Raw genomic sequence first — 14671 nt, 5'->3', positions numbered from 1 at the left:
TTAATTGGAAAAATGAATTAGATACTCAAAAAAAATGTTAAAAGCGACATTGGTGCAAATTCCGCCAGCATCTCTCAGTTGAAAGATGAGACTTTTAATAAAAATGCTGACAACGTAACTGGTGCATATTCTAGCAGCTCTAATACAACTGTTTGTCCTCAAGGATATGTTTTTACTTTTCTTATGGTTAACATGAAGACCTTAGACTGCAGCAACAGAAATGTTCACACAACCCATTTATTAGTTGATCACAGAAGAAGCACTAGTTCCACAATGCCACTCTCTCAGTGGAGAGCAGTACTCATGTAGGATAGAAACAGAAAGCATTGGACATGCTCAAGTCTGGCAGCCTCTGCGGGGAGAGAAACAGAGTTAACGTTTTAAGTCCAATATGACTCTTCTTTGGAACTCAAATGCACTCATATCGAGACGTGGTTGGGTATTTTGGTTACAGTTGCAGTTCTGTCTCTAACCCACCCTTCCTGAAAGTGTGGTGTCCAGGATCATGAAATCAGCCAGAGTTGGTCTATTTGGAAAACACTGCACAATACCAAAACTTAAGTAATTTTTATTACTGATGGTATTTTCAAGGGCAGCTAGGGGTCGGGAACAAATACCGGCTTTGTCAGTGATGCTCACATCCCATTTAAAAAAAACTGTGGGCTGAATTTTCCCAAAATTTGTCAGAATGCCAGGCACAGACTGAAAACTGCAGTGGGTATCTCTCCAAAAACACAGCCGAGTTTTCAGGTTAAGTGCCAGAGAATCTGGGGGCTTGGTTCGCGCCATCACTCTGACAGGATGAAACCTGAAAGAGGCAGTAAGGCCAGCTTGACAGAAGTTGGGACGCCATCTTTAATGGGCGCCATGATCTGCGTTCGAAATATACTCACCTCCCCACCCCACCACGGACAAGGAGGTCCTCCCACAAGTATTGGGGCAATCACCCGTCACCACACAAGTATCAGGAAGCAACCTGTCACTGCCTGGCCATGCCCCTAAACACCTGGGGCTATACTCTATATCCCCAGCGTGGTCATCACGGCTGGTCTTCGTTTTTGAAAACCAATAATAAGTTGTGCCAACTTGACGCCAAGCCAGCTGGGGGGGAAGATACGATGAGGGTTGAAGTAGCGGCATTAGGCCCTCTAACTATATTCAAATTTATTTTTAAATGGGCTAATCAGGCTCGCGCCCTTCCTGAGTGTCAACCTGATCGTGTCATTGGAGGGGGACTGGGAAAATACCAAACTGAAATCTCGCCGGCGCAAATTCCATTTTTGATCTCTCGCGTGATTTAGTGCCGATAATGGGATTTGTGCCTGTGGCCAATGCGGCCAGTAGATCACGGTGTATCTGTTACAGCAGCTATTCTGTGGCAAACTGCCTGTTGGCTGCTATCACCATAACTTTCCAACTGGTACATAAAATGAGCCTCACTGAACTGGTTGGCCATTTTGACCTGAACAGCCAAACGGTCAAAATCAAAACTCTCTAAAGTTTTTATGTGGCTCGACGGTGTTCTGGTATCTGCCAGTTCACCCTCAAAATGCCTTCAAATTCCTGTCCATTAAACTATCATCCTGTTTCTGCATTTGGGTGGATGGCATTATTTATTGTCTTGGCTAAAATTATTTTTTACATAACAAGAGTGATTGTACTTCAGAAATCAAATGTTATTTGTAAAATCCAGGGGTTGTGAATGATCCTATGTAAATATAAGTTATTTTCCTCCAGGTATTGTGGAGTATTGCTTTTTTGTTGCCTTTAAGAAGCTATTTGAACCCCAGAGAATTCATTTTTGCATATCACATATGGCTTAATGTTCTCAATGGCCCATTGTAATTGTTACTGGTTTATATTGGTCTCCTATTCTGGTGCACTAATGTACTGAGGTAAATTAGAAAAATATAAGTGAAAACTGAAGAAGTTGATCATTAATCAGTCGAAAAAGGGGTGATGACAACAAATTAAATTTCTGGAAAATGAAGGAAATATTGGTGTTTCTGGTGTTACAATTGATGAATATCCTGATATTCGAATGTACTGTTTAAAAAGTATGTTCTTAATCTATGGCTGCAATGATAACCTAACCTAGCCCATACAGTCGGAAAATTCAGATTGGTACAAATTGACTTTTGGCAATGCCATAAACAGACCGCCTGCTCTATGCCATGCCCAATATTCAGTCCCATTTACTTCAACAGAGCGCAGTGCCAGGTGGAACATATAACAGGCATCATGTGTGATACCGTCCCTTTTATGCTATTTCTCAAGATGACCTTCCACCTCTCTTGGTTTTATAGGGACAGGACGGCATAATCACAACTAAACCAGAATAAAACTCAGACTTTTGATGCCCCTGAAATAAAAGTAAAGTACTGCAGATGCTGGCAATTTGAAATGAAAACCGGAAATACTGGAAAAAACCAGCAGGTCTGGCAGCATCTGGGAAGAGAGAAACAGAATTAACGAGCTGGAGATTTCAGCTGCCCCCACCGCAAGATCGCAATGGACGGGACAGGAAAAGGACCATTGACCTCGGGCGGGAATTTACAATCAACGGGTTGGCGCGGTCGAAAAATCCCGCATGTTTCCAGCCCAGCATGACTCATCCTCTTCTGAAGAGGAAGACTCTGTTTCTCACTTGACTGATGCTGCCAGACCTGAGTATTTCCAGCATTTTCTGGTTTCATTTAATGCTCCTGCCCTTGTAAAACAATATCTCATTTGACCTATGAGTATCAACTTTATATCTATAATAATTACTACATGTTACTTATATTGCCCTGTCTTTAGGCATTCACGTCATTAAAAAATGCATTAAATCATTGGAAATAAATTCCTTGTCCATACCCTCCTCTGCTAACAGTTTGGTGCATGTTAATCATTTTTCCAACTGTTACATTTTAATGATTTATGTTTGTATTGATACCCAGTAAGTCATCGTTTAAATTCTAGGTTCAACATGCCACATGATGATAGCTTCAAATGCAAAGAGGCTGGAGTGAAACACCAGTACCATGTGATGGCGCCAACCCTGAACTACCATACCAGCCCATGGACCTGGTCAAGGTGCAGCCGCAAGTACATCACCAACTTTCTAGAGTATGTTTGTTTCAGTTACTTGTTCCAATTTAATATTCCTGTGTGCTGTAATGATACGTACCACATGAGGTGCAGTGTGAGATCGACCTGAGTGAGCACAGCTTATTTAACTGTTTGCAGTCAGTGGAACCTGCAAAGTGCCTCTGAAGTTGTCACACATATTTACCAGCGATGGCTTTTATCTTGACAAAATGATCTCTATTCCTTTGCATATTTTTCCTGAGATGGAAGTATCGTAGGCAACCACAGCTGTGGATTTTGGTTGCTATGAAGTTGAATGGTGACCACAAGCTGCCCTAAAAAAGCCTCTTTTCAAGATGGGAAATGTCACTTATAATTAGATTTTCCCCAGACATGACCCTCTGATCCTTTCCCCACTGGGCTCTGTTGATTGTGAACCTTTTATAAAAGCTGCCCTTGCTGATGAGGGAAACTTAAGCATCACTTCATTCCTTGGTAGGTCGATGGTAAGTTCTTTTGAAACCCTGGGCATTGGAGAGCTGAGTAACAATTAAAGTACAACAGAACGGCATGCAAAGAAAACATTGATGTTTGCCCGTAAACTGATGGCCTAGCATCTCGGCTTTTCTCTAAATTATAGCAGGGAACTGCACAGACTGAAATCAAAAAGGAGAAGGGGAAGTGACCTGTGGTCAGGCATCCAACGTTGCTATTGTGAAGAGATTGTAAGATTATGCATTATTTAAGCCCAGGGTTGACGGCACTTTGACGAATACCTGCCCCCTATTCTCTCAGTGGAGAATGAGGTAACTTATAATCATCATTTTTTCACTGTGATATAGCTAAGTTCAGGAACTCTGGGTAACATAGCATTGTTGGTGCGTCGCAGGTAACCGCTCTGCAGCATATGGTGCTATCATGTTCGACTTCCGTTTTTTTACTTAAAACAAAACATTCTCTTTTTACCTGCTATATTTCCCGAGTTCAAAAAGTGATCTTTTTCTCTCCATTCTTCACCTGAAGATCTGAATCAAAATAGATAGGGGCACCATGTTCCTTCTGGCTCTTTCGCCAAGTCTCGATTTCCGACCTGAGTCAGTGTCGGTGTCCTGTTTGACCTTGAAGCGCATTCTGCCGAACCTGATATTTCTTGCCCCTTGAGACCAGTGCCCACGCTCTTTACAAACGGAGTCAGTGGATATCAGTCAAAAAGTGGGGACCTTCAATCCATTTCTCTTTCCCCAGCTTAGGGACATTAATAACACTTTGTCTGAGGTTACCTGACTCAGCAGTGCAGTTAAACCAGCGGCTTTCGATTTACTGTGCTTGATATTAGTCAAAACTGTGTCTTTAGCCTTCTGGGCAATTGAGGTTTGTTTTCCTAAATGTTTCCTTATTAATTCTAATGTGCCCCGCTGCATGTAAATAAGAATCAGAAAACTATTAACTATAATTGGAAATGTATCTAAATGTGAGACATTCAAATTATTGCAGACGTTATAACAAGGAAGCTAATGCATAGTCTGTGCAATTCCGGTTGTTGTTTTAGAATCTTCCCATTGTTCCCATGAGAGATATTTTGAAGTAGTAATATCAGCCATACAATCTACCCAGATGAAAATCAATAGTTCCACCATTCAATTGAACAGGCGTTATCCGGCATTCCCACATAGAGAGCAGTGGCAAAATGCACCATACTTCATGGCAAGATCTATAATACCATACTCTCAATTGTCATGTGAGAGTACCTTTAAGAAATGGTGTTTATAAATGGGTGTGTATTTCAATATCTATAGTGAGAGTACCTTTAAGAAATGGGTGTTTATCAGTGACGTCAGAGTGTGGATGGAGCTGGGCTGTCTGTCAGCTTTTTACTTTCATTTTAGGCTGTTTGCTGCAGGGTGTGTTTTAGTTTAATTTTCAGTGTTGGAGCTCTTGATCATTTGGTGAATTCAGAATTATAAATGTTCTCAGTAATGTGATTCTGGTAAAAGGTGTTTTAAGACTTATGGATGTTAATAGGAAAGCGTAAAGGATTACTTAGTGTTGTATTCTTTGGGGGTTGTATTTGAATTAATGGTTGCTAAGATGTTCACTGTATGTTTTAAAAAGGGTAACTTGAGTTCATAGAATAAACATTATTTTTCTTTAAAAAAATACTTTTCCATTTCTGCTGTACCACACCTGTAGAGTGGGCCGTGTGCTCCCCATACTGCAATCTATTAAAAGTTGTGGGTCAGGTGAACTCGATCACACACTTACAATGAAGCCAGATTGTCCGCCTTGAGGTGTACTCTATGGATAACACTGTACAGAGAAAGCCTGTCATGGCAGAGCTGGATATGGCACCCCAGGAGTTGAGCAAAGCTATTTGGCTGGATTCTCCTCAGCCCTGCGCCAAAATCGCAACCGGAAGTGCGGGCACCCGTATCCACAGCTGAAGCTGCGAGAAGCACTCCGGAGCCCTGCCAGCCCCTGCAAGGTAGAAGAATAGCTGTAGATTTTTCTGAGGAAAGTCAAGAGTGAAAAGCCAGCGCTTTAACGCTGGCATGGGTGTTGCTAACTTTTGGTTGGTTCAATTGGCTCTGTTTTCTAACCTTTGTTCTAGCGTCGCCAGGTATCTTTATGATACCGCCACAAGGTTCAAGTTCAAGTAATGATCAATAACTCAACACACCAATTAGTAAGATTCAAATCAAAACACATTTATTATACACAGCAAATCGCTACTCATGCATAAACTCTACTTTCGCGGCTATTCCTATAACTAAAAGGCCTATACTTAGCTTCGGACTGGCCCACCAGGTCAGGGGAATAATGGCCTTTCGTTCAGGTCCTGAGTCTACGGGATTCAAAACCTGGTGCTAGGAGCGACTATCTTGTAGCGAGAGTTGACTTGAGACTCACTTGCTTGGAGGCAACAAGACAGGTCAAGGGTTAGTTCAAGTTGCTGAGTGACCCTGCCAAAGAAGGACGATTTGAACTTGGGGGCTTTACTTTATAGTCCCCAAGGACTTCCCGCCCTTTGGGGCGGACCCCGTACCTGGTTCCAAGTGATTAGACTACTTTCTGACTTTCTGATCACTTGGATCGATTTTTCCAATGCTGGAGCGGTTCCCTGATCGCTAGGTGGTCCCTAAATGTTCGTTGGCCTTCCTTTGTCTTGGCTCCTGCTGGCGCCGAGGTGTCTGGCGTGGCTTTGTTTACCTTAACTGTTGCCATTGTGCCTGGGAATCGCACATTACTATGTAGATGGCTGCTGCATTACTATGCAGATGGCTGCTGGTTTCAGTGCTGTCTGGTTGTTTTGCAGGTTCCAATATACATGATTTCTGTATTTGCTAATCTTTGCCTGTGTTGGCTGAATTTCCCTTCAGCCTTTGCGGTTCTCCATTTTAAGTCGGGAAGTGGCCAACTCAGGTGGCTACAGTGGGGACATAGCCCCATTTTTGGCGAATCCAGCCCATTGACTCGCTTGTGATGGACAAAGTTCCAGATGCTGATGCTATATCGTCTAAACTCATCAAGCCCAGGAGGAGACTGACACTGCAGCATCTGTATGAACTTCTCTTGTCTCTACTTCAGGGAGGGGGCAGTGCCAGAGGAAACGCATGATGTAAAACCTGTGATCCTATACAAGAACAATGACAAAATCAGCAATCGCAACAACTATCAAGGCGTCTTCCTCTCCAAACATTGTGGGGAAAGTATTTTCCCACATTTCCCTGCAGAACCTGAACACATCTTACCCGAATCCCAGTATGATTTCAGAACTTGGATAGTTTACAATTGACATGAATTTTTAAAAATTCATTTTTACGGGATGTGGGCTTCGCTGGCTCGGCCAGCATCTGTTTCCCATTCCTGATTGCCCTTGAGAAAGTGGAGGTGAACTTCATTCTTGAACCTCTGCAGTCCATGTGGTGTAGGTAGACCCACAATGCTGTGAGGGAGGAAGTTCCAGGATTTTGACCCAGCGACAGTGAAAAAATGATGATATATTTCCACGTCAGGATGGTGAGTGACTTGGAGGGGAACTTCCAAGTGGTGGTGTTCCCATGTATTTGCTGCCCTTGACCTTCTAGATGGCAATGGTCGTGAGTTTGGAAGATGCTGCCTAAGGAGCCTTTGTGAGTTCCTGCAGTGCAGCTCCTTCCCTAACACTGCTGCTACTGTGCACCGGTGACGGAGGGAGTAAATGTTTGTTGAAGGATACCTATCAAGCGGGCTGCTTTGTCCTGGATGGTGTTGAGCTTCTTGAGTGTTGTTGGAGCTGCACTCATCCAGGCAATCGAAGAGTATTCCATCACACCCTGATTTGTGCCTTGTAGATGGTGGACAGGCTTTGGGGAGCCAGGAGGTGAGTAACTCCCCACATGGTTCCTAGCCTCTGACTTGCTCTTGGAGCCACGGTATTTGTATGACTAGTCCAGTTCAGTTAGTGGTCGATGGTAACCCCTAGCATGTTGATAGTGGGGGGTTCGGTGATGGTAATACCATTGAAGGTCAAGGGCCAATGGTTAGGTTCTCTCTTATGGAAATAGTCATTGCCTGCACTTGTGTGGCGCGAATGTTACTTGCCACATGTCAGCCCAAGCCTGGCGAGCCGCTTCCTCACCTCTTTAGAGCCTGATGTGTTCGTAAAAAAAATCTCTCCTGCTGTCTCTACGCATGTCAGGCTGGGTCTGTGTTGTGCAGCTGTCTGCTGCATCGGTCAGAGAATAGAGCATGCTAGTGAAAGTATGGTCACAAACCGGTGACTTCCGTCACGTAGGAGGACAAGGGCAGCGGCTGCGTGGACACACCATCACCTCTATCATGACCCTCTGGATCTTCTTCCCTAACAGCACAATGAGAGACTTATCGCCACGTTGACTGCAGCAGTTCAGAAAGAAGTTTCACCAAAACCTTCTCGAGGGCAATCAAAAGCTGGCCTTGTCAATAATACCAAAATGCCCAAAATAAATATTTTTTAAAAATCTGATGCTTTGTAGTGGCTATCATCCTGGATATCATCCTATTTGGTTTTGTCTTTTTTTATTTGAATGCAAGCTGTTAAAAGCAGAAATGTAATGATTGCAATAGCTTGCACAGCAGGTTATACTGCGACAGATGTTGGCACGGGTTACGAGGTGCTTTTAAATTCAGAGGAGCAGACTCTTTCTGACATTTGGCATGCAGGTTTAGCACGGATCAGCTGGCAATCAGAATTTTAAATTGGACTCCCCAATCTGGGCAGCACATGATTTATTATATCATTAAGTGTTAAGGCATTTCTGTCCTCCAGTCATCCCAGGGGATGTACTTGAAGAAAGTGGGCTACATTGGGAAGAAAACCCAGGAGATGGTGTGTATTGCTTGTCCAATATGTTTCTCTTTCCCCTGATACCCCCATTGCACCCATAGATCTGATAAATAGTAATGGCATTTGACTATAAAAGCTGACAGACTTTTCCTGTATATTTCTAGCACTGGATATGGGGAATGCTTGCTTGACGAGCCAGTAACAAGGAGCTATGACCTTCCAGCCCAGTTACCCGGTCAGATTTACGATGCAAACAAGCAATGTGAACTCATGTTCGGCACTGGATCACAAGTCTGTCCCTACATGGTGAGTTATTTCATAACCTTTCGCCGAGAGAACGTGTGACTGTTTTATGCACTGGATAAAACTGCATAAAGGTTGAGGAGGAGGGAAATGGATACATTTTTGCATGATACAAAGCTGGGAGGTGGGGTGAGCTGTGAGGAGGATGAAGAGATGCATCAGCGGGATTTGGACAGGCTGAGTGAGTGGGCATATGCATGGCAGATGTAACATAATGTGGATAAACGTGAGGTTATCTGCTTCGGTAGCAAAAATAGGGAGGCAGATTATTGCTTGAATGGGTGTAAATTGAGTGAGGTGACTACTCAATGAGACCTTGGTGTGCTCGTGCATCAGTCGCTGAAAGTAAGCGCACAGGTACAGCCAGCAGTAAAGAAGGCAAATGGTGTGCTGGCCTTCATAGTCATAAAGTCATCGATGTTTGCAGCATGGAAACAGGTCCTTTGGCCCAGCTTGTCCATGCCACCCAGCTCTATCACTAAGCTAGTCCCACTTGACCGCATTTGGCCCATATCCCTCTATACCCACCCTGCTCATGTAACTGTCTAACTGCTTTTTAAAGGAAAAAAATATACCCGCCTCTACCACTGCCTCTGGCAGCCTGTTCCAGATGCTCACCACCCTGTGTGTAAAGCAATTTTTTCTCTGGTCTCTTTTGTAGCTCTCCCCTTAAACCTATGCCCTCTAGTTCTAGACGCCTCTGCCTTTGGGAAAAGATGTCGACTGTCTACCTTATCTATGTCCCTCATTATTTTATAGACCTCTATAAGATCACCCTGAAGCCTCCTACGCTCCAGGGAAAAATGTCCCAGCCTATCCAGCCTCTCCTTATAACTCAGACCATCAAGTCCTGATAGCATCTGCGTAAATCCCCTTTGAACTCTTTCTAGTTTAACAATATCCTTCTTATAATAGGGTGACCAGAACTGAACACAGTATTCCATGTGTCGTCTTACCAATGTCTTGTACAACTTCAACAAGGCGTCCCAACTCCAGAGAGGATTTGAGTGTAGGAGGAGGGATGTTTTACTGCAAATGTACAGGACATTGGTAAGGCTACATCTGGAGTCTTGTGAGTAGTTTTGGTGTCCTTATCTGAGGAAGGATGTTCTTGTTGGAGATGGAGTGCAGCAAAGGTTTACCAGGTTGATTCCTAGGATGCAGGATTGCCATTGAGGAGAGATTAAGTCAGTTCGGATTATATTCATTGGAGTTTAGAAGAGTGAGAGGGGGTATCATTGAAATTTAGGATTAGACAGGGTAGATTCTGGAAGAATGTTCCTGATGGTGAGGAGTCATAGTTCGAGAATAAGGGGTAAACCTTTTGTGACTGACGGGAGGAGAAATTTCTTCACCCAGAGAGTGGTGAATCTGTGGAATTCACTACCACAGAAAATAGTTGAGGCCAAAATGTTGTGTGATTTCAAGAATGAATTAGATGCAGCTCTTGGTGCTAAAGGGATATGAGGTGGAAGGCAGGATCAGGGTATTGAACTTGATGATCAGCAATGATCATAATGAATGGTACAGCAGGCTCGAAGGGCCGAATAGCCTACTCCTACTTCTATTTTCTATGTTTCTATCTCATCACCATGCAGGTGACAGGTGGCATAATGTGAGTGGGATTTACCTCTGTGGCACCTTTGACACTTTGTTATATATTAATATTATTTCCAGTAGGAACAGTTGTACTGTGCCACACATGCAGAATGCAGAATCCCTAGAGCTACTTTGTATGGCTAAGTTATGCATGTTCAGTTGCTACCAGAAAATATATTAAGAACTGCAGGCAAGTGAATGAATGCAATTATAAATCTCAAGGTTAACCTTGATTCCGCCATTACACCCATTCACCTTCTCAGTAGTTTCAGGGATGACTGATATCCTTGATCACGTGGCCACCTAACTTAGTAATGGAATGCGTGCCATCTCATCTACTGCATCTTTATTGCTTTTGTTTCATCTAGTTTTGCCATCTCATCTACTGCATCTTTATTGCTTTTGTTTCATCTAGTTTTCTCTTCACTCCCCCGACCTGATGTCATCACTCTCCCTGAGCAGATGCCTAACCCACCAATTTAAAGAAAAACTCTTTGCTGGGATTCTCTGCTGCTAGTCCACCTCATTATTGCTGCTAATGAGGACAGAGAATTTGGCCACGCCGTTCGCTGGTGACAGGATTCTCCACTCCTGCCTGTCAATGGGATTTCCCATTGACAGGCAGCACAGTAGCATTGTGGATAGCACAATTGCTTCACAGCTCCAGGGACCCAGGTTCGATTCCGGCTTGGGTCACTGTCTGTGCGGAGTCTGCACATCCTCCCCGTGTGTGCGTGGGTTTCCTCCGGGTGCTCCGGTTTCCTCCCACAGTCCAAAGATGTGCAGGTTAGGTGGATTGGCCATGATAAATTGCCCTTAGTGTCCAAAATTGTCCTTAGTGTTGGGTGGGGTTACTAGGTTATGGGGATAGGGTGGAGGTGTTGACCTTGAGTAGGGTGCTCTTTCCAAGAGCCGGTGCAGACTCGATGGGCTGAATGGCCTCCTTCTGCACTGTAAATTCTATGATAATCTATGAAACCTGACCAGACCATCAGGAAATCAAAGGGCGGGGATGTGCTGCCGGGAGGACTAGTGAATCCCATCACCAGCAAATGTCCAGAGAATCGTGCCCTTGGTCTAAGAACCTATCATATATACCTGATTGATACTGCTTAAAAAACCAACCTTGAAACGCTTGACAGGCAATCCAATCTCAGACAGCATTGCAGTCAGGCTCTGATCTGACCTGACCTTGCAGCTATATATAATATAAATACGTTCACTCCACAACAAAGATCATCCTTTGTCTTCTGGACCAGGGTTCCTTGCTCATTTCTCCTTCTCTCCACCTGACTCCTTTTTGCTACCGTTCCGCAGCGGCTGAGGCCAACTGCAGTTTCCTAGTTGTTGCCCCAGCTGAGATTAGCTGACAAGGACCATTGTTTACTGGTATGAATCATTGCCTTCGGCCACCCGGGATGCAATTTAATGCCTCCCCGTCACTCTCCCCGAGGTGCGTTCAGGGGCACAGGAGGCCATTTGATTGGGTGAAAGGGTGCAGGACAGGGACCCAACTGCCTTCCGAACTCTTGCCCTCAAGCACCAGGCTGGAAAATGGCTTTTTTGCCAGGGGTTCAATTGAGGCCTCTAATTAGCTTCTGAGGAGCCTCGTCCCTCCGCCATTTGTATTCAACCAGCAGCAAGCGGAGGACTCTCTAGTGGGCAGGTCACCGGCAAACGTTGTCAGTTTGTCTGAGGCGCACCCATTGGTATCTTATTCACAGGCCGCTGTGCCAATAGAGGGACCAGGCATTGGGGAGGGGGGGACTTGCTGAAAACTACCTGCCTGCCCTTGCTTCCGAACTCCCTCACAATTATCCCCCTTCCACCTCACCAGCCATTTGCATCCTGCCTCCACTCATCTCTATCTAGGGATGCATCCTACAGGCCTCAGTGTACAACAAGCAATGGCCAACAACCATTGGCACTGCCAGTACTGAAGAGCTGACAGACTCTGATTAGTTGGCAGCTCTGGAAGGTGGGGGTTTCATCGAGTGGGAGATTTAACATTCTCCAGCTTACATGATAATTGTGTTTGGCCTCCCGGAGAGAAGAAACAGTGTTCCCAGCAGCTCTCCAACCAGTGGGCAAGATGCCTGATACACAAATTAGATTAATAGAATCCCTACAATGCAGAAGGAGGTCATTTGGCCCATCGCGTCTGCACCGACCCTCCGAAAGAGCACGCTACCTAGGCCCACTCTCCTGCCCTATCCCTGTAGTCCCAGCTAACCTGCATACCTTTGGACACTAGGGGCAATTTAGCATGGCCAATCTACCTAACCTGTACGTCTTTGGACTGGGAGGAAACCAGAACACCCAGAGGAAACCCACGCAGCCACTGGGGAGAATATACACACGCAACACAGACATTCCTCACGAGGACTGTAGGTGGATTAGCTCCTGCAGCTTCCTTCATGATCTGGATTGTTTGACTCTTGCAGTACCCCAGGCCTGCAAGGATTGCATTGCATTCAACAATTAGTATTGCATTAGCACTCTCACATCAGCCACATTCAGTACTGCAGACTGTCTGGGTCAGTAACTTATTTAACAATGACTGATTCAAGCAGTCTTAATAGGATAAGAATGAATAGTTCCTACATCTGTAATAAATGAACTATTTGCAACCCCTATCTTTCTCTTACGCTCCAGTTTCTTCTTACAATAATAATATTAATAATAATCTTTCTTGTCACAAGTAGGCTGCAATGAAGTTACTGTGAAAATCCCCTAGGTGCCTGTTTGGGTACACAGAGGGAGAATTCAAAATGCCCAATTCACCTAACAGCCCGTCTTTCAGGATTTGTGGGAGGAAACCGGAGCATCCGGAGGAAACCCACGCAGACAGAGGAAAAATGTGCAGACTCCACACAGCACACAGACAGTCACCCAAGCCTGGAATTGAACCTGGGACCCTGGAGCTGTGAAGCAACTATGCCAGAGCAGACTTGGGGAGTAACTGATGCAGAGGACAAACATCTACATCAGCAATTTAAGAGCACTTGTTTCAATTGGCTCAGTGGCGACACATGTGGGCAGCATGGTAGCACAGTGGTTAGCACAGTTGCTTCACAGCTCCAGGGTCCCAAGTTTGATTCCCAGCTTGGGTCACTGTCTGTGCGGAATCTACACGTTCTCCCCGTGTGTGTGCGGGTTTCTCCCCATATTTGCATGAGTTTCCTCCAGGTGCTCCGGTTTCCTCCACAGCCCAAAGATGTGCAGGTTAACTGGATTGGCCATGCTAAATTGCCCTTAGTGTCCAAAAAAGTTAGTTGTGGTTCCTGGATTACGGGGATAGGGTGGAGGCATGAGGCTTAAGTAGAGTGCTGTTTCCAAGGGCCGGTGCAGACTCGATGGGCCGAATGGCCTTCTTCTGCACTGTAAATTCTATGATTCTATGAGATCCTCTCTAAGGGGTTGTAGGCTCAACTTCCAGTCTGGAAGCTGAGCACCAAATCTTGGCTGGCGTGTTCAGTGCAGTATTGTGACAATTCTACACTGATGGAGACGATGCTTTTAAGATGAGGCATAAAACCGACACCCTACCTGCCCCTTCAGGTTAGTGTAAGGAAGAAAATTTCCATGGCATTATTGAAGGAAGAGCAGGTGAGCCCTCTTGGTATCCTTAACGAGGATTATCCTCCAACCAACACTTCATGCAGTTTACCTGGCTATTACTTCATTGCTGTTTGTGGGATCCTGCTGTGCACAAATTCAGCTGCCAGATTTCCTTTATTACAAAAGTGACTGCACATCAAAAGTGCTTCCGTTAGTTGCAAAGCACTTTGGGTTTGTAATAGGTGCGAGATAAATAAAGTTTGTTCTTTATTGCTTTGCCTGCCGGCGATGAGGCCTTGAGCTATCTGCACAGGTTAGGTGTACAAATTCAGCACAACCTTACTGACCGTTCCATAGTATTGGAAGAAACAGCAGCTACAATGAGGGACAACAACTTGCATTTGTATAACGCCGTAATCAGACTGAAAGATTGACACAAAGCTAAAGAAGGAGTTATAGGGGAAGCGGCCAAGGGGTTGACCAACGAGATAGATTTAAGGAGCATCGTAAAGGAGATAGAGCAGCAAGAGGATTAAGGAGGGAATTTCAAAATTAGGGCTTGGTGTCAATGGGAACAATTCTAACTCTCAAAGAGGACTGGGTTTGAGTCAGGTCAGGATAAAGTTCAAATCCAACCCACCTTGAAACTCACCAACTTCCAGTTTTAATGGAGTGTGTCAATTTAGGGACAGGTGACCAATCAGCTCTCAGGAGGTAGGTCTGCCATTCAAATTTGAAGGAAGCTGTGTGCCTCTATTTTAACAACTTTCTGAATTTAACTGCTGTGCTCTGTGTTTCCTGGACATGTGGAAATACAGCAGGGGGGGTTGGGGG

The 14671-nt window shown here is 44.7% G+C and overlaps 1 protein-coding gene across 3 annotated transcripts in view; it reads left to right on the top strand.

Annotated features, from left to right (window-relative positions):
• Positions 1 to 14671, top strand: part of LOC140396161 (A disintegrin and metalloproteinase with thrombospondin motifs 20) — a 529969-nt gene that overhangs the window by 210825 nt on the left and 304473 nt on the right. For all 3 annotated transcript variants that reach the window (XM_072484409.1, XM_072484408.1, XM_072484410.1), the window contains 2 exons: positions 2962 to 3108; positions 8539 to 8680. In XM_072484409.1, the coding sequence (XP_072340510.1) occupies positions 2962 to 3108; positions 8539 to 8680 (289 nt within the window). The remainder of the gene's footprint in view (positions 1 to 2961; positions 3109 to 8538; positions 8681 to 14671) is intronic.

The sequence above is a fragment of the Scyliorhinus torazame genome, chromosome 19 (assembly GCF_047496885.1).
Source record: "Scyliorhinus torazame isolate Kashiwa2021f chromosome 19, sScyTor2.1, whole genome shotgun sequence".
NCBI lineage: Eukaryota > Metazoa > Chordata > Chondrichthyes > Carcharhiniformes > Scyliorhinidae > Scyliorhinus > Scyliorhinus torazame.
The sequence above is the reverse complement of the archived record's forward strand: the minus strand, read 5'-3'. Positions and strand labels throughout refer to the sequence as shown.